This window comes from Gymnogyps californianus, chromosome 25, assembly GCF_018139145.2.
Source record: "Gymnogyps californianus isolate 813 chromosome 25, ASM1813914v2, whole genome shotgun sequence".
Classification (NCBI taxonomy): domain Eukaryota; kingdom Metazoa; phylum Chordata; class Aves; order Accipitriformes; family Cathartidae; genus Gymnogyps; species Gymnogyps californianus.
Genome location: NC_059495.1, coordinates 2558975 through 2579373, shown reverse-complemented (window position 1 = coordinate 2579373; position 20399 = coordinate 2558975). Strand labels below are relative to the sequence as shown.

The following is a 20399-nucleotide window of genomic DNA, read 5'->3' as shown; positions in this document are numbered from 1 at the left end:
TTTGCTGCAGTTAAAGGTGTGATTACCCCTGTGCAGAGACACTCTATTAGGTGTCATTTAGGTGCTGGCAGGTGCTTCAGCCCCTGAGTGTTATCTCATGACACTGGAGGGTTACACTTCTACTGCCCCAGCCTGCTCCACAGCTTACTCAGTGCCGGCTGCTCCTGCTTGCTGCTTGAGGAGTGGGTGCACCTTTAGCCACATGTCAAAGCCCCTTATCAGCAATATGAAAGAGCCACAAGAAGATAAGGTTGAGGCAAGATATTTGAGGCTTCTAGTGGAAATGAGGTGACCACATCCTCCCCATGGGCTGCCAACGTTGGCCTGAGCTTAACAGAGCCAACATAAGGTGTTCTCACACAGCAAAAGAAAGAGCGTGTGAAAATGGTAAGTAAGCATTCAACAAGGAGAGCGCTCATACTAACACCTCTTACAGCAAGGTTAATAGTATCCCAGTCTACACAACAGTGCCAGCAAGGAAGTCAAGTGTTACAGTCTAACAACGTATCTCTCATCTCCACATCAGGCGGATATCTAAATCTAATACGTTATCAGCAGGTTGCACATTTATCAGCATATTGCGGCATAGATCTGTACAGCTATCAGTGGTTACGCTGCATCTCCAAAGAGGACTGCTCTGTGCAAAGACTGTGGTGTGCAGTGGAGAGGTTGTGCCCATCATTGAACCTATGGCTGCTGTTTAGGCATGACCACTTAGGAATGGCAGTGTGAGCATGAGCACTACAAACCACCCTACATCCCATTCTTATTCCTGCTTCTTGGATGTTGCCTGACTCAGGCAAAAAAAGCACTCCTCCAGTGGGGGAAGCTCTCTTGAAGGGCTGGTGTGGTCTCACCACTGAGCTTCCACAATTCCAGGGCTTGCAGGTGGCTGAGGTCCTGAGATGGGAGCATGCAGTACGTTCTTAAAGACAGCAGACGTTTAACAGCTATTGGCCTCATGCTGCATGGGACCAGCTGCTCTGAAATGATCGACTGCTCTGGTGGGACAAGGATATTTCCAGCAAAATGTTTCTATGCACCGGGGTCTCTGGACTCTAACAGCTTCCATTAAGTAAGTAGCACTGTCCTCCATCCCTTGCAGCCTCTTCCTCTTTCTCTGCTGCTCTTTCTCCAGTTGTTTTGCAATCCCCCATGCCAGGGACTGGAAACATGTTTTAGACACTGTTCCCCAGCTCCATGTCAATAGCTCCAGGTGACATATGCAGTACAAGTAAAAGCTTGCTGACTGTTGACACAATGATGTCTTGTTGACACAAGAAAGGAAAAAAAAAACAACAGAGGAGCACTATTCAAAGGTTGATTGTGCATTTTCTGGCTATGAGGAACACATTCTTTCCCCCCTTTATCTCCCCACCCCATCTCCCCCCCCAAAAAAAAGGAGGTTAAAGAAAAGTAGCTTGGGTCATATCTCCAACAGAGCTGGCACAGCACTACTGAAATGCTGGCATTTCATCAGTCCTTGCCAGGTGAAGTTCTGCCAGCCTATATAAACATGTGTTTACACAAAAGTGAGGATCATCCCATTCTTACAAAAGCCATGAATAACTCCAGAAGTAACCCACAGTTATAGAGAAAATAAAAGGTTCTTATTTTCAGGTTCTTTACCAGTTCCACAGAGTATTTGACCAAAAAGTTTTCCTCGCCAGTCGACTGGCGACTTTTCTATGGTGCCACTTCAGAACATTTGTTTGGTGATAACAAGCCTTTGTTATTAGCAACTTATCCAAAGCCACAGGTAGGAAGAGATAAACTGTGCAAATAAAGGGGTATCACACACTGCCAGTACTGCTAAGGTTATAAAAGGCACATTTCCCCTGAAACAGTTATAAAAAATTGAGGGGTTAACTGTGAACTAAGATACTGCTCAAATCAATGAAATTCACCCCAGCACAGAAGACTTAACACTTAGGCCACTTTTGAGCCTTAAAAGGGATTTTCTTGATACACAGGCTGGGAACTGGCTGGCTTGACAGGGAAAGGGAAAGGTGCTTTAAATGCATGGGGAAGCATCAGGCTCCAACTGTCTCATGGATCCAGTCCAAAGACAATATGAACAGGTTGTTGATTGTGGCTGGCTTCAGAGCAGGTCTCTAATGCATGAGCTTTGGGAAGCTGAACACAGATGTGCCTGTAGAGAGAACAAATCCTTCCTGGGTTGGTCACAGGTTCTTCCCTCTGCAAATCTCATCTATCAGCTCTGAGTAACACAGGCTGCCAGGGTGATGCTTTGAATGAAGCCACATCCATCCCTTCCCAGACCGATATTTTCCCTGATATTCTGGAGATGGTGATGTTTACAGACTACAAGTCACTGATGGCGTTGCTCTGTATTAAACATCCAACAGCAGGCAGATTAAACAATAGAGAGATAAGCCACTCTAGAAAACAGGTCATGTATTTTTTTCACTTGCTGCAAACGGACTTCTGTCATCTTACAGACATTTCTAGATGGCAAAAAGCTTTTTACATTTTCCCTAGTGCATCACATGCCACATGCTAGTCACAGTTTTACAGTTTTGTTGCTAGCAAGTTCAAGAAATGGATATTTTATTGACCATTTTGCCTTGACACGCAGTACTAACTCACCTATGCAGTTATCACTCCATTCAGGTCTTGTTGTAACATCCCTTCAAAGTAAGAAAGCACATGCTTTTGCTGGCCTATGCCCAGATACATGCAAATTTATGCAAACACATGCAAATACGTGTCTGCTTTTTTGTCAGTGGATGTTGGCAGGTTTGTAGATATGATGTAGTGAGAAGCAATAGCAAAACAGCAGAGAGGAGGGCTGAGAAAGTTGAGAAGATCTCCGCATTTCTTAAGAGCTTTTGTTCAAGTCTGCTAAACAGTTGTTTTAACAGTCCAGGTCTGTGAGACTGACAAGTGCTTTAGAAAACCCCATCCCATTGAGTTAGTCAGTGGGTGATCAAGGAAGTTACTGCAGTGATTTAAGACATCTGCCCTTCATCTTATTGTTCAGTCCGGTTAGAAAAAATAACTTGTGCAACATTGAGAAATCAGCAAACTATAATTCAGAATGTGTACTGAAGATGAGACATCCTCTGTGAAAGGGTTGTCAAAACATGGCTTTCACTCCCTTCAGGCATCTACCTTCAATCCTATTGACCCGGCAGAAACACTTGCCAGTTGATTGCACAGCAATTCACAAATCATTTCACAGAAAGAATAAGAAGAATCTATTAAAACGCCCCCCTAGATGAGAATGGGAATAGGAGAGCACTTACCACATTGCATTCTGACCCTGCTGTGTACAGGCCCACATGGCTCAAAGGTTTTCTACCCTGTCCATGCCTAAAAGCTGTTGAAGACCCAAAAGAAGCCTCTGTCTCCTACACAGGCATTAGCTCAGGTGAGGGTTCAGCTCCCCACTTTGAGGTGCTTCCAGAGATATTCTTTGCCATCAGAGCTGGAGGCTTGGATTGAATCAGATGTCTCAAAGATGAATCCCTTCCCTGGGAAGCACTCAGGAGCCGTATAAACCTGCGCTGCTGAGAACCTGCCCCATGTACTTGCTCTTACAAGCATTTGTTTTCTTTTCTTGAGATGGGATGAGAGACTGTGGCAATGGACAGCTGCTTCAGCTTTCTTCCACAAAGTGCTAAGAAATGGGGTAGTAGCAGCTTGCAGGAACCCTCACTTGGAGCTCTTGAGTTCGGATGTCCATTTACTCAGGTGAAATACAGCCATGGATGACTCCTCAGGCTGACTTGACCTCTTCCATGCAGTCTTTTCCCTCCCCTCAGGTTCCTGCATTCCTAGGCTAGCAGGAACAATGGAGGTAATTGCACATCACAAAGGCTTCAGCATTTCAACCAGTACCCCTGTGCAGGATCTAACAAGAGGCACAGTTCGAGCATGTCTTAGAGCAGTATTTCTCAACGTTTTATAGCCAAACTACCATCTTGTGTTCCGTCACCACCATGGGTTTCTGTTGCCACCAAATCAAAGGTTGGCTGCACTTTGAACATTTGCTTATTTATGCAACAGCCATTTGCTTTGCTCGCCTCCTTGCTTGCAAGCAATGCTTGAGGTTTATTAGTATTCTTTGTTAATAAAATAAAGTTTTCAACCATTTGAAAGCTCATCTTCTGATATCTTACATGCTACACGTGGTCCACAGGTTGAGAAACACTGCCATCCCACCCTGGTTTAAAGACTCTAGGAGCAGGGACATGTTGGTTAACCATCTTCACAGTTTTTCTAAGAGGCATTGTGCAATGAGCAAGCTGAAGTTGAAGCCATTCCAGAAATTGCAGGCAACCTAGGATCTGGCATTTCGGCGACAGGAAATGAATGCAGATGCTACTTTCCCTTTCTTCAGCAAATGCCTAACCTGCCAAAAAATGTAGCAGTTCATAACGTACCATCTGAAACTGTGCATGCAGACACCCCAACACATATATACACACACACTTATATACATGTATATATGTAATTAAATACACATATAAACATATCAGAGACTACAATGAGCTCCAGGAGCCTTTTCATACCTGTAGGCATGAAACCCGATCATCCCTTGAGATTTGCTGCCATTATGAAAGAACTACACATTGATACCTCCCCAGATGTATTTGGACTACCAGCTAATGCCTGCTTTGTGCTCCTCAATTATGGATTTACTGAAGTGGGGAACGCCCAAGCCTACACCACTGCAACGTCAGACCTGTGTCATACAACTTGTCCTCACTGTTCTCCTGGTAAGGACAGACAGCTGTGGTGTGCACAGATGTGTTAGGAAGCAGCAGCAATGCAGATCTTGTACCTGATCCCCAGCTTTTCCAGAAGGAGCCATGTGGATTGGCTGATCATTGTCTAAGTTTCGGATGCTCGGGTCTGCCCCATGGTCAAGAAGCAACTGGACGATTTCTTTCTGGTTCTTGTCACGAGGCAATGCAGCTGCCATATGCAAAGCTGTGTTGCCGTGTGCCTAATGCAGTGGAAGAAAAAAGAAAAAAAAAGAGAGAAACCTCCTGATAAGCTGTGCCACCTACCCAGAATTGTCCTAGAAATGGAGACTTGTGGAACGAGAGCTGAAGAAGCCTCACACAATTACTTACCGGGAGGTTAGGGAGTATCCCTGCTCTGTTTCTCCCATGTATGGCTGCTCATGCAGGAGATTTGTGGATTTACATTTTTCTCTCTGAGAGAGCACTACAAATTGGGGGGCTTTGATGCTTTGGGTACAGCTAACAAATAGTTCTGTATCAGCAACATTCCTAATCACTCTGCAAACCCCTGCTAAATCGTACTCTCATGTAAGCAGAGACCTGATGAGTTATTTGAAAAAGAGAAGGATAGAGGCCATGTAACATGCTTATTTATCCAGGAGAAACAACAGGAACTATTTCACTGGGAAACATTTAAGTCAGTCTAAGGGACACAAAACACATTATGCTATGTTACTCATCACACATGGGCTATGCAAGGATTGACAATAGCAGGCCCATTTGTACTCCACACGTCTCCACTACTCCCTTTTACAATCACTTGCAAGTGCCAGAAAGTTGCAAAGAGACCTGCAAAGTGAAAGCCAGACCCAATACTGTATAGGTTATACACGAGACTCAGGCTGATCTCTTGGATACCAGGCATCTTTGACACTGCGAGTCCTCCCAGGTCACCAAACTCATGGCATTAAAAAGAGGTGTTTTGAAAGGTACCAAGCCGTCCCGGGGGTCCAGCTGAGTCAGAGGTCCAGCAGTGCATGTCCCTCAGTGACTTTGTGTACCGTGGACCAAACAGGGCTGCAGGTGGCTTGGCTCTGCAGCAGACAAAATAAATCATGCCGGGCTCCAAACCTTCTCCTGGTTCCTTCCCAGAGTGCTGAAGGTAGTGCTTGGCTTTATTTTCATGGCGCTGTCATTAAGCAGAGTCCTGAGGTCAAGGGCCTACTTAAGCATATATTGACTCCAGCTTTTTCAGTAACAGGGTTTGCACAGAAACGATAGACAAAATTTGTTGAGAAGCCACGGGGGGGCGCAGGACGGAGCATGCTGCAATTTGTTGCTGAAAACTCTGGTATCACCAGACCGTGTAGAAATCGGTGCCCCTGCCTAGTCAGGTATGGCTGGTAACGGTTATAAATGAGAAAAACCTAATAAGCAAATGCATAAGGCAAGGTATTTTTAGTCTGCAAAAAGTCTCATTTAGGCAGCTGTATATTTTCTCTCTCGGAAACAATCATACATTTGTCATGAACTTGGAATGGCTGGACACAAATTGCAACATGTATTACTATTCCAGCTGTTAAAAGGAATATGTATGATTTTCAGGTCCTATTTACCACTGAGACATAAGGGACATTGAAGCACCAAACAAAATAGCAAAATCTTAACTGCTATTCTCAGACAAGGCATTTTTTACAAGCCCTGAACAAGCAGATCCTTGTCAATTTTATCATCCCATAGAGTCAAGGGATAATTACAAGCTCTTTATAGGACTTCTCGTTAAGATGGAAACATCTGCCTTTGTTTGCCACATCTTTGTGGCAGGAGCACTTGATAGCTTCCAAATCCAGGCATGGGGCTAAGAAAACAAGGCAGCCTGACAATGCCTGATCTTGAAGCCTCCCATTGACTTTAATAGGGCTTATGTGAGACAATGGTCCAGTGCACCAATACGTGGGCTCTAGGAATCCTTCAGGTGAAAAATATCTCAAAGGCCTCAATGCTTTTCTCATCGTGAAATCCACAAGGAAATGCGTTTGGAATGAGACAATTACAGCAAGCAGTGAGTGAGCCAGGGGAGCCAAAACATGGACTCCAGCATCCCTGTTTTCTTGTCTTCTTCATACTTGGAAGAGCTAAAAAGCCAGGATGGGTATCAGACAACCTTGCCATCATATTTCTCACTGTCCCAGACAGCTCACCAACAAGACTGAAGACTCCAAGTGATCCTATCACAGTAGGAAGCTCTCACAGGATTGTGATCAAGAGACAGCAGACTCCCACGGACAAGCTAGCACCTGCCTAATGGGTCTTAAAAGATACAAAAAGAATGTAGTGAAAAGGCAGTGTAAGGCCCTTCACTGTACAGAAAGACAGAAACTCAGTGTTATTACCCTCATACACAAAGCAAAACATGTTTCCTCCAGTCCAACGGAAATCTGTAGGGCAAAAAAACCCATGAAGCTGCCCAGTACCTGCTTCCCAAGTGAGCAACTGAGTTGATAGAAAACATTCAATTCCTTTCCGATGGACACATGCATGTGGATGTTCGAGGGAGTACAAGCAAGGCTGAGACTGAAACTGTTGAAATGAAAAGCTAATGCACTGACCGTCTCAAAACAGGGAGCCCTAGCCTTGTCCTCTCCTCCCTCTGTTCTTTCCTGCTCAAGGGTACCCTTCTGCAGAAGCACCCAGAATCACCCACTTAGTCCTGCTGAGAGGGGGCAGCTAGTCAAGAGCCAAAGCTCTGGCTGATGGCGCAGAGCAATGTCTCAGCTAAGGCACAGGAATGTCAGGATTTTTGCTTAGGAGGATGGGTGAAGCTGATACATCTGCAAGATAGTGTCACTGCTTGGTATCTGCTCAGAGGTGAAGTATAGGGCAGCAAGGGGACGGGTGACACAATAGCAGCCCTGGGAAAGTTTCTAGTTTGCTTTATACAGCCTAGGAATGGCTGGTGCCTCCAGAAACCCTGCACTGAGGAACCAATGTTAGCAAAACTTCAGCTCAGTAAGCAGGGTTGTATACAGTGCCTAAAGCAGGGTCTTGAGCCCCCAGAGTCAGAGGTGGTCTACTTGCCACAGTGCCTAGGCTCCTGCATGCTCAGCAAGGATGCTGCCTCGCTTCAATGAGCTGATTTCCCCATGTTTCACCTGCCTGGCAATGTCAGCCACTGGTTCACTGCCTGTAGCATGTGTCTGTCTTCTGTTATTGCTCCTGGCAGCTGTTAGGCCTTGGTGGGCCCTGTGAACATTTTGATTCTCCAGGCTCAAACTTGCAGGCAGCCATCACAATAACCAGTTTGTGCCCAGGCACAAACAGAGCCAGAAGACTTGCAAGTAACATTTAAGGCAGAAAGAGTCACCCTCTCCCTTAACTGAAATAGGAGCTTCGTCCTTCATGTGGATGGCATGTTTGACAGGAGAGATTACTTGATACATGGCTGCCCTAAACTGCTGTCTTTCAGTATTACGTTGCTGCCAACAGCAAACCGTTGCATCATTGCAGATCTGTTTTCTCAATCTTCAGCCTAATGTAATAAAGTTCATGTTCCTCCTGAAGTAACCACTTCCCACGTCCTTCCTCTTCCCTGGTTATCTCGCTCTCTCATTCTGTCAGCTTCTGCCTGCTGGGAGAGGGACCTGTGTTTCACGACACAACTCAGAGTTCAAACTAGTCACTGCTTTCCAGGTGAAGTGTCTATTTACTGGAAAATGCGGTTTCAGGTTAAAAAAAAAAAAAGAAGATTCAGATTCAGAAACTGTTGCTCTTTCCCTCCAGAAAAAACGTGTGTGGGAAGAGAATAACTGGTTTCTGCAGGACCCCACAGATCTCCTAACGCCTCTGTCTGCATGCAGCCTCCCACCACAGCACAGCTCTCACACTGCTCTCGGCATCTCCTCTGCCTGTGGATGTGCACACAAATCCTGTCCACGCAAAGCGTGACTCACCTTGTTGTTGACAAAGTCCTTGGACTTGAAAGCATTCAGCTCCAAGAAGTATCTGAGCAGGGAGATGTTCCCATCCTGGACTGTATAATGAACAACTGTCTTGTTGCTTTTCACATCCTATTTAAAAACAGAAAAATCAAACAAAATAAGAAATGTTCTGCAGAACAACCTGAAGATACTATATAAACGTTGGAGAAAAGTCCAGGCCAGCTCTGCAGCTTATGTGGAGCACCTCCTCCCCTTCAGTGGCCCTCTTACTGTCCAGTGTTTGCTTCAGGCTGCAAGAAAGTAACTCCAAAAGGCAGCAACTAACTCTGCAACCAGCCACTTGAAAGGGGAACAGGCTTGGTCCTTCTGTCAGCAGTTCATTCCTTCTCCAATTCTACAGTTTGAGCATAGCACAAGTGTCAGGCAGGGCAGGGGAGTTGCGATACAAACAAACAACATAAGGATAACTGAGCCAATCCCTTACCCGGCTGTAGATGGAGGCTCCTGTCTGCACCAGGAGGTGGATACAGGACTCCAGCTCTTCGCTCTGGTGCTGAAGATCTTTCTGCTGCTCCTCTGTCAATGTCTGGCAACCCTGCTCTCGGAGGAGGGCATTGTGGGCCAGAACAGCACAGTGGAGTGGGGTATGGCCTGGAAAACCAAGTATGGAGGGCAGATAACGACAGTCCCAATGAAGATACTCATGTACAGAGAGGAAGCGAGGGCTGGCGAGGAGAGCGTATACATCTCTGCACATGCGTTGTTAAGGCACAAGCCCTTCTCTGGTTTCAAAGGTACCATATTGGCTGTATAGACACTTTATGGGGCACTCCAGCATCTGCTCAGTTCCAATTGTGCATTGAATCGCCACTGAATCATCAACATCATTGAATTCTGTGGCATTCGAGCGCACAGCAATGACTCTCCCCCAGGCAGTTTCTGAGGCCACTCTGGCCCCCTAGCACACCACCAAATACCAATGAGCATCAGTCAATGAAAGAGCCAATACAGTTTTTCATTTTTTTTAATAGGTACAAATAAAATATTTGTACAAAGGGTTTTACCTTCAAAATCCTTCATTTCTAGATCAAGAGGGAAACCCAGTGACAGTATAACCTAGAAGCAACAGAGAAATGGAAAATTTTAGTTCAGCAGAATACTGTCCAAGCCAAAATCAGTCAAAACTAACAAAATTTAAAAACAAACAAACAAACAAACAAACAAATAGTCAGATAATTATCATTTAACTACAAACTAAGCCTTTGTTTGACACTAGATTTCAGTGTTGTGAATCTATTTCCTAACAGGGACATTCAGGGTTACACAAGATGATCATGTTCCCTAGTTTCCTAAACCCCACCTGAGTGTAGTATCCTGTTAGATTCTCAGTTCAGACCCATAAAATTAAGTCACTGCTCCCAGCTCAAGAGTGCTAGCCTCCTCACTTTCAACCTAGATTAAGCAAAGGCACCAATAAGACCAGTTCATATTTATTCTGAGTTATTCTTGGCAAGGATAAATGATCTCTCCTTGACATGTACAGCCAAACTTTATTACCTAAAAGTTTGCTGATGCTGGAAATTCTCAGACCGGATTTATTTACTTTTTCTTTTTAACGTGCAGCAGATGTGCAGCAGTGTGACAGGTTAAAACCACAGCTTGTTGCAATGGCTACAGCAATGAGGATGCAGAGCCTATAAATGGCATGAAATAGTGGTCTGGAGATGAACATTGCTTGGATTTAGCAGAGACTAAAAACTTTAAAACTCTTTAACTTAAGAAAATGATAGATTAGATGTGATGCAGCCAAGTAGCTCCTTGTCTATATTATTACAGAAAATGCATTTTTTTGCTCTTGATTGAATAAAGCAAGTTGTTCACATTACAGTATCTTGGCTGAGAATTTTTGCAGTGCAGTGACTCATCCAGAACCTTGTCAATTTAGACAGGGTGCAGGACAGAATCCTTCTGCTGAAAGATTATCCAGAACAGTTAGGGCTTGTGCTGTCTTTTCGTAACAATAAGATAATACATACAGATCAAATATTGACAAGTAGCTCTGACCTGCCTGATGATTAGAGATTAGATGTTTAATCCATTAGAAAAAACAATTAAAATAAATAAACCAACAAACAAGCCATAAAGCATTTCATGGCTTTGACCGCACTGAGAAGCAAGCATGTGTGCATTTTCCCTTTTTATGTCAAGGGAAAAAAAAACCCAAAACAAAACAAAAAACTAAAACACAAACCACCACATGGCACTCTGGGAGGCTTTGTTGGAATCATCTGGATGTAAAACACTTTTCCCCACTGAATGAAACACCTGTTTTCCAAAGAACTCGCAATGTTACACATTAACTGCCTGCTCATGACTTAACCCAGGGCATGTGCAAGGCAGAGCTAAGGAATACTGAAGATGGAATGCCAGCATGCCAGGTACGCCCTGGCACTTCCACTGACACACCCCTCATCCTCAGAGGACCCAGTGCTCTGCCCTCAGCTAAACGCATCAGGAGCCATGCTGCTGCAATGAAACTCTGCACTGAAGCTGCCTATACTCAGTCCTGACATGAATCAAGGAAGACATGTTTTATTAATTCCATTTTATGGCCAATAGCTAAGCATTTAAGAGACACATTCCAGTATGCTTATCTCTGCTATGTAATCCCTTCCAAAAACTCCCACAGTGCCTTTTCTAATGTGTTAATTTGCTCTTCAGGGCTGTTAGTGTGGCTGGCCCACAACTTAGATGTAGACCCTGTCTACAGAAAGATCCGTGAAGCAATAGGGAAGCAGAGATCTGGTCATGTAAGTCATGAAAGCTCTAGTAGATTCTGGCCATACAGGAGTGTCTAGTTTCTCTCACGCCCTGGAAAATCTTCTCGATGGATCTTGGTTTTGCATAAAATCTGAAAAATGTATCTCCTTTTGAAGGCTGTGCCTGTGCTGGCTCTGTCTGCAGGGTGACATCTGCTCTCTCATCAGCTGGCTTGGGTCTGGACACAATTCGTTGCTCCCGTCTCGATGACACTGACATCAGGGAGGGGGTTTCACACTGGTATTATTGCTCCCTCTCCTCACGCCCCACAGCTGCCTGCAGCCTCTGGGGAACCCCCTCCAATGCAGGCATCACTACAACACTGGGGGCTCAAGCCAGAGCAAGCCCACTCTGCCTGGCCTGCCATCAGAAGATTTAGAGCTATGATCTGCAGAAAGAATTTATGTTCCCCCACAGATATGCTAAAGCCATTTCCTCTGTAACAGGAGGCTGACGTTAGCTGCAAGCATAGTCCTAAAACAGGAATAACTTACAAAGTCAATTCCTAACACAATGAAAAAGGAGACTTTGGTCAGTCTTCGTTGCTTACTGACATCTTGCCTTCTGAGACAGTTATTTAAAGACACTAATATTGAGACTTTATTGTAGGTTTATATTGCTAGCAATTAAAACCATAAAAACTTTTCCTACCTGAAGAACTTGGGCATACCCATATGTTGCAGCAAGATGTAAAGCTGACTGCCCTTTGTTGTCTACAGCATTGACATCTGCTCCTGTCTGGATCAAATCATAGACAATAGCTGGCTGCCTGGCAGTGACAGCCACCAGCAGAGGAGTCTGAAAATAGCAGCACAGCAGACAAAATGTGAGAGTCTAGAAGCAGATGCTATCATAAAACAAGGAACGGGGAAAGGCTGTCTGGGCTGAATGGTATCTAGAATCCCAAGGATTGTGGTGCATAAACGAAAGACAGCTCACAGGCGGATTTTGAATCCCACATATTAGGAACCATGGCGTCACGAGATGGGGGGCATTTCCCAGCTCCTGCTGAACTCCCTCTAGTGTTCTTCAGCCCTAATTTGGGTGACAACCCAAGTCCAGCATTTTTGAAACACTGTTTATGTCAGGTGCAGCACTGCTAGCATAAATCTGTTGTTCATAAAACCTCCGGCCTCAGAGACTGCTGCCAACATACACATATTTTCCTGGACCAGTGTTGTCTTAAATCACTCTATGAACCATGGGCTGAAAAAAGAAAAAGCTCATTCGCATCCCACCTAATTTTAGGATCCTGCCAGAGGCACCTAAGCAAGGCATGTCAATGCCCAAGGCTTCCTTTGCAGTAACAGAGAGACAGAGCTGGATTTTTCAGGGCATCAGTTGCTCCCAGTCATGCAAAGCCCATGCCCATCCCAAACACCACTGTTTGCAGGAGAAAGTGGTCCATATTACCTTTCCTCTGTGTTCCTTGGCATCAAGTCTTCGCAGCAATTTCATGCGCTCTGCAGCTGCCAATGTATACGCCCTCATACCTTTAGCTGCATAAATATGTAGAATTCTAAGACAGTAAATAAAGACACTGATCACTGCTTGGCCATGAACCACCCTGGGAGCAAACAGTTTTACAGGGTAGCATAGCCGCTTTGGGGGTTTTATATCCAGTGTTCCACAAAACCATGCCATAAGCCCCAAAGGGCTTGCCCTTGAAAGCACCCGCTCCCATGGAAAGGGCTTCCTACCTCAAAATAACTGCGGTGTTCAAGAGCCCTCAGCACTCCTGAGCTTTGACATGCTGTCTCCTTTCCACTTCAGCACTTTCTTTCAGGTCAGATTCACCCTTGTGCTGGGAGGTATCTAAGTCCTCCACAAAGCTTAGTGTTGGGGCCCAGCGTACCATATCGTATGTATGTATCACTTGTTGGGGTGATACGGCCTTGTATGCATTGGTGATATCTCACCGTCCAGGGTAACAAACAGCCTCTTCTAAATGGTGTATCTGTAAGCAGTCTGTTAAGCTCTACTTCTTTATCAAAACTACTAGTGAGAGGGACCGAGGCCTTATCTTGTGCATAAGACAAAGATTTGTCACAACCCATAGCAGTTATGGGCTTGCTGGTGACATGGTCCTTAGTGACGCGGAAAACACTTCACTGCTTCACTTTGGTTGCCTGGCTCTATGGCTGGAGCTGGAGAGAATTACACAGAGCTACTCACCACTTCCATTCCCCCAGGTCCTATTTGCAAGGGCACTGGGCATGCACAGGTAGCTTTGCAATTCCCCTTTGTGCAGGAGACCACCATCCTACAGGCAGTCATACCAGCCCCTGGGGTTTTTTTGCTCCAGACAGCAACATTTGATACTTTTTAGTCAGAAGGTGGTAGGCAGTGGTTTCTTTCCTCAGGTAATTTTGTACCCCAGAACCACACCTTGCAATTTCAGGAAGTAGAAATGCAATTTTATGGCTAGTCTGATTTTCAGTCAAGCTCAGCATTAGCTGTGGCTGCACACCCACACATCCCCAGGGATGCCAATAGAGGATAATAGTGATTGAAATAACATCTGAACTGCAGGAGTGCTTCTGTGAGTAAGGACTGCTTGAGTAAACAGTGTCTCCAGGCCATGTTTGGATCATGGAGTTCCTCCTTAGTCTGCCTTAATGTGCAAAATTAGCAGAGAGTCTAACAGCTGATCTCTGGTTCTAGCCTGTACATATGTGATTGAACTAATTGATTGCTAAACCAATGCTGGGTTACCCTTTTGCATAGGAAATAAAACACTCTAGGCATATGAAAGTTACTGTAGATCTTTATTGAAAAAGATTTTGTCTTTTTCTAACCAGAACAACCCAGAAAGAAATTCTGAAACAGTTCATCATTGTTTTATATTCACACACAGAATTTACATACATTGGAGTGAAAGAAATTTAAAAGCAATCTTAGCAACCACAGGCTTGATTCACAACTGCATTATCCCAGTTTTACCTACTGAATGTCTTTGTACTTATAAAACTGGAGTAAGCAGTGGTGAACTAAGCTCCTTCTAATTAATTTCTTTGCTGGGTTTTTCTGCAAATGTAAGCCACTAATTTCAATGCACCTGAACTACTGCTATTTTCAAACAACTTTATGATCACTTACATGATCTATTGCTTATGTCTTCCAGATTTGTCAAGATTAGATAGCAAAATATGCTTTGAAAGTCCTCAAAACTTTCAACCTGAGCTTGCAAACCTCACTCAGGCATAAACTGTAAGGTCACTTGAAATATTGCCTGGGTGGCAACTGGAGTGCTGGACACCAGGTAGTAAGCAGTGTAATAAATTATTTCGCAGTTAGTCTTGCAAATAATAAAATCACCTAAGGATCCTGGGCTTTAGAAAGCAGAAAAACCCAGAGAAATTGTGTTCGCCAGCCAAGAGTCCCTTGTTGATTAAGAAAACAATAAACAGAGTTAGAAGGGGATATATCTCCTGCAAATATATTTGCCTGTGGCATGGCACTCCTGAACATCAACAATAATATTTACAGTTGCATCAGAGGAAAAAGTAAAGCTACTCATTCTCCAGGAAAGAAAATCAGAAAGCTACAAAGACAATGTGTGCACCTGTGGGCCTGGGAGACTACAGCACAGAGAAACTTTCCATAGCATTAAGGCACAAGAGAGGTCACTAAGGTTCCCTGGCTCAGCATGACATCACTGACTTCACACTCAAATGCTACAGAACAAACAAAAGTATTGCTGGCTAATAGTAATGCCATGAATTCCTTGTTAGACTGAAGTCCAGACTTTGGAAGACCCTGTCTTCTCAATGATCTCCTGATATAGGGCCATGTCTTGCAATCCTGACTCAGGCAAAACTCCCGGTGACTTCAGTGGGACCAGGATCTGTCCATTGGTAGAACATGCAGCATTACCAGCCAGACACAAAATCAGCTCCCCATCTTGAAGGTGGATATTTCAGAGTCCAAAAACATTTTGCAGCTGAAAGACCATGACTCCTAACCACTGTCCCACACCTACATGGCTGTCTTCCAATGGTAGACAAGGTGAGACCTTCAAGTTACACCTTTGTGTGAACTCAAACGTTTCATCTAGGCTACTCTGTGTTGCTCTGTAAATAGGGATGTCTGACCGCACTGGCGTTTAGTATTGACTTTTTATATTCAGACTAATGCACCTACCTGCACCAGTAGAACAAAACTACACTTTACATTTTCCTGTTTTCCAAAGGAGCAGTTCAATTTAGGCAAGAACAAAGTCAATTTAGGCCCCCAAAATGTTTTCTAGTGGCCTAGATCAGGTAGAGGTTCCTCCATGGAAAGGGCAAAGATACACACAAGGCATTTACACTGAGCTCTGGAAAGCGGTCCTATTGAACTAGGTCTTGCCAGTATTTAGAGGCAAGTGTACCCTCACCAAATGCTACAGTTGGCCATGGCTACACTATAGTATGTCAATTTGAGACCATGCCCTGTGTCTGAGGATGGAAGTTACCTTGTGCTGATGCTGAGCACAAGAACTATGCAGTATCAAAGCCTGCGTGGGAGAGGTAGCAGGAACTGTAACAGCAGAGAAATCTTGTGCTGGGCCCCAGGACAAAGCAAGTTTCACACAACACACAAGTCATGGTGTGCTAGAGGTGGACACCAAAATTGCAAGTAAAGTTCCCACCCCACCCCCCAGCCTGCTTTTCCTCTGTACTCAAAACTCACTGTGGTGCCAGGTGGAGTATTGAGTAGGTGAGGATCAGGCCCCAGATGTGCAACTTAAAGCCCTTCAACAGAGAGAGCATGGTTTAAAACATACGTATCATTGTCTTCATCTTCTAGAAGCAGCTTCTCAATGGGCAGTGTGCCGATGACTCGTCTGGCATCCTCCAGCTCCTGGGGGGCTGGTTCAGGAATGGAGATCGGCAAGGGCACAAACTGCGGCCCAGAAAGCGTGGAAGAAGCTGGCTGGTACTGCAAAGTGGAGGCTGGCAGTGCAGAGAGGGGCTGTGCCCATGGGAAGTATGTGAGAGGTGGCTGCTGATCCGTCACCTCGAGCTGAGGCACTACAGCAGGGGTTGTGCTTCGGGGCTGTTAAAATAGAAGAGAAATAAAACAAAATAAAACAATTGGCCAGGTGGGGTGGGGGGAGGACACAAAACAGCAGGCTAAGGATGCTCAGTCTCACTTTTAACATCCCTTTTCCTGTCTCTCTGGGTAAAGCGTTATACTGAGTGTGACAGTTTTCCCACGCTGGCTCCCATGAGAGCGGTGGCTGTGGGTGTCCCAGGTGCTTGCTGCCAGTAGCTCACACTCATGTCAAGTTCCCTCTAGCTTTCTGTTCCCACTCCCACCCTCACTGTAAGCCCATGAGACAGTTACACCCTGTGCTGAAAACTGCCTTCTTTGACAGTCTCTCTTGCAAGCTGAATGCATGGGCACAACTTTGCTGCCACAAGGCTGAAGGCAGCTTACTCTGGCCTCTGCAACAGTCCATCCTGACCAGCCCCTGTCAGCCAAGGCAGAGCCACCTTTGAAACGATAGCCCTTCCTCACCAGTGAAGGCCACAGGACGCAGGCATGGGCCTTTGCTGATTTGGTGTGTCAGTGTCAGCAGCTGAACGGAAACATTAAAACGAAAATAAGCTGCTTGAGTTCACTTGAAACAGAATTCTCTGCCCTTCTCCTCTAAGGAAGAACAAATCATCTTGAGTCAGCCAAACAGATTTTGTCCAGCCTGAAACCAAATATTTTGCTATGTTTATGTGCCATTTTGGCCTTGCTCTTCCATCTTTAAATAGCAATCTTTGAGAAATTTATTGCCAAGTCATTCTTCCAGCTTCACCTGGTGGATGTGTTTCCTGGAATCCCATTTACTTTTTTTTTTAAGTTTGGAATTAAATAGTGAAGAAGCCCCTGGATACTGCTCAGATCTCTGGTGGGACCATGTCCTAAGTATTTGTCCAGACAACAGTATTTATTGACAATAATGTGCATCCACTCAGAGAACTACTTTAATTCTGCGCCCTCAGGTATTCCAAATCCAAGCTGAAGAACAGCTCCTCAAGTTGGAAGTGATGACAACAGTAAATGTAACATTTCCCATTATTATCCTTGAGCTGCAAACAGTATTCTCCTACTGTAAATAACAGTTCATAGCCTTGAACATACTCAGGGCAATGGCAGCCCTGCTGCTGACTTGATGAGAGATGACTCATTTCCCAGGACAACAGCAAAGAACAGTGTATGTGTTAATAACGTGGGAAGTCTGGAGGAGTGCAGAGAGCTGGAGAAATGGCAGTGAAGTATGCCTGATTTCGATGCAACCACAAATTTTGTCCTGCTCAAACCATACTAATGTCCAGCACAGTGCAGACAGGGCCAGTGCTAGAACAATTATGTGGCATGGATGCAAAGACACACATTATAGTAATTAAATATATTATACTAGTTACATCTGGCACTCCCCACAGCTCTTGCTAGAAGGTGAGGAATTTGCTGTCATTTATACCTAGGTATTTTTGACTTACTGCAAAATTGGTGATCAGCGGTTGAGAAGTGTAAGTCAGAACAGATGAAGGTCCAACCAGTGTGTAACTGGGACACATAGGCTGAACATACATATCTGCTGTGTATGGACAGCTGACTGCTTCGTGGGACACATAATCAGGGTAAGTGGTCCACTGAGTTAAAGGCTGTAAGGATGTGGGAGAGGGCTGGGAGATCCAGCCAGAACAGAGTGCTCCTTCATCTGTGACAGGCAATGCAGAGGCAGCAACATCCATATCAATGCAAGGCTGGCCTAAAAAACAGGACAGAATTAAAGCCCAGTTCAGCACAGCTTTCCCTGCAGCAGGGCTGACAAGCACTTAGAAAGTCAGGGAAACATTACCCATTGGTGAATAGGAAGGAAGCGGCTGATGGGGCAAAACAACCTAGAAGAGAGAAGAAAAATATCCAGGGATTAAGACCATAAGCATTAAATTCAGTCCCCTCTCTGAGAATCACTGAAGGACAGAGCATATTAGCTATTACCAGCTGATTATCAGCTACTTCAATGTCACTGCCTGAATGTTCCCACTTGCCTCTACAGAAGGGCCAGGAGAACTGAGCCTGGCAGCCAGTACACATAACCCCAGCCCTGTTCATGAGCCTAGTCAAAGTCCACATGTCCCTTCAGCTCAAGGGGGCCTTAAACAGTATTTAAACCTTGTGTTGCAGAGGGGAATTCCTCTTCAGAGGGGCCAGTCAATCTGCTTCCTCCTGGGAGGATGGATAGAGGTTGGCTGAAACTAAGAAGCAGATAGCCAAGGATGGCTCTGGCTGATCTCTTTTTGAGCTCTTGAGCAAGCTACTTAGCTTCCAAGCCACTTTCTGTTCCTAGGAGTTAGATCCTGCCAAGTGCAAAGCACTTTCACCCTTCCATTAAGTCAATGGTGATTGAAGGTGCTCAGCACCCTAAAGGCACTCCACCTAAAGTAAAGATATATTTAATAGTATCTCCAGGTAACATGAGGCTGCATTGCCTTCAAAATGCTTTAGAGATGCAAAGATTTCTTTCATCGCCAAAGTATTGCCAGCTGGTGCCAGGGCTGGTCAATCATTTAGCTACTGAGGAAGAATTTTCCAGCTGTGTTTGTTTTTTCTCCTACCGTTGTAGCTGCCATTGCACCGGCATTATGAACATTTCCCCGTTTCCTTTTCAATAGCTCCTTCACTGGCTCTTTGACACGGACACCTTGATAGGGGCGAGGCTGCGGCTGCTGTTCTGAAGCAGAAGCTGAGGAAAAAAAAAAATGCGGGTGACAGTTATTTTCCTTTCCTGCCATTTGCACAGAGCCAAAATCCCTACAGCAGCCTGCTTGTCTGTGGGCTGTACTAGTCAACGTGGCTGGAGTCTGGACTCATAAACATTTTTTCCTTAGCTAATGATGTCTTTTGGCCCATACATGATGTCAGATGGCATAGGCCTTCTCTCTACCTTTGCTGCTTGGATGCTGTGATTATACAGATGGATCACGAGGACAACCTAACCCGAAATAAGTATGCTTGCAATTCCCTCCAGCTGTTGAATAGCTGCAGCAATACTGAGAAACTGAGCCCCTTTTTTTTGCAAAAGAGCGTTCATACATAATTCACAGCATGAGAGCTTGCGCAGGCCTCACAGCCGGGATGGTCTGGAAGCCAGAGCTGGTAGTTTCCCTGCCGCGTTGGCAGGTGTTTTTATGGTCTGCAGAACCCATGTCCTATCAGGCACAGGGTGGAATGAACATGTTCTGTTGAATAAATAAGCATATTGCTCTAAACATTTATGAAAGCCAGGGAGTATGTGATACAAGGAAAAGTGGTTGCTGCTGTTACACAGAGGATAATACTCCATTCCTAAAAGCAATGGCTATCAACAGATCTCCACCTCCCTATGGGGATATGTTTTATATACGCATGAAATGAGAGTAGTAGTGGTGAGCCACACACTCTGAAGGGAGGTGAAAAAGGGCGTCCCTCTTCAAAACTTACCAACTAGGTAGACAAAAAACAAAAATAGAGAGAGGCAACAAAAAAATGCTGGTTTTCCTAAACCTTTCATTCTGCTGCCTTCAATGAGGTTTCAGTGTGTTAATTGTGATGTTCTACTTTTTTTTTTCTCCTAAATCCCTGAGCCTGAAATTCTGTTTTCTTTAGGCTTCCGACAAAAATAGAGTGTTTATTTTATTCCTCCTGGCTTCACTTGTGTGTATCTGCTTTATGTTGCTTCAGTGCCACTGATCTGCAGTGCAGCGATTTACACCCACCTGAAGGACAAATCAGGCATATAATACAGACTGGTTAATAGATATGTAGCCTATGACATAACATAATTGCCAGCCAGGTAGATACACAAAAAAGGTAGAGATTAGATATTCAAGAAAAATACATTATATTCTGTACTTAGGCGCAAGCTATAATGCAACCCAAATTAGAAAAGCATCCTCATTTG

At 44.7% G+C, this 20399-nt stretch overlaps 1 protein-coding gene across 1 annotated transcript; it reads right to left on the bottom strand.

Annotated features, from left to right (window-relative positions):
• Positions 1-853: 853 nt before the first annotated feature.
• POU2AF1 (POU class 2 homeobox associating factor 1) lies at positions 854-19123 on the bottom strand. The gene is made up of 11 exons (XM_050910844.1): positions 19075-19123; positions 18315-18357; positions 17953-18224; positions 16242-16513; positions 12887-12992; positions 12125-12271; positions 9718-9769; positions 9138-9304; positions 8666-8782; positions 4811-4975; positions 854-925 (listed from the first exon to the last, which is right to left on the bottom strand). Exons 1-11 carry the CDS (start codon positions 19087-19089, stop codon positions 854-856), a joined length of 1428 nt encoding a protein of 475 aa, XP_050766801.1. The 5' UTR covers positions 19090-19123.
• Positions 19124-20399: the final 1276 nt, after the last annotated feature.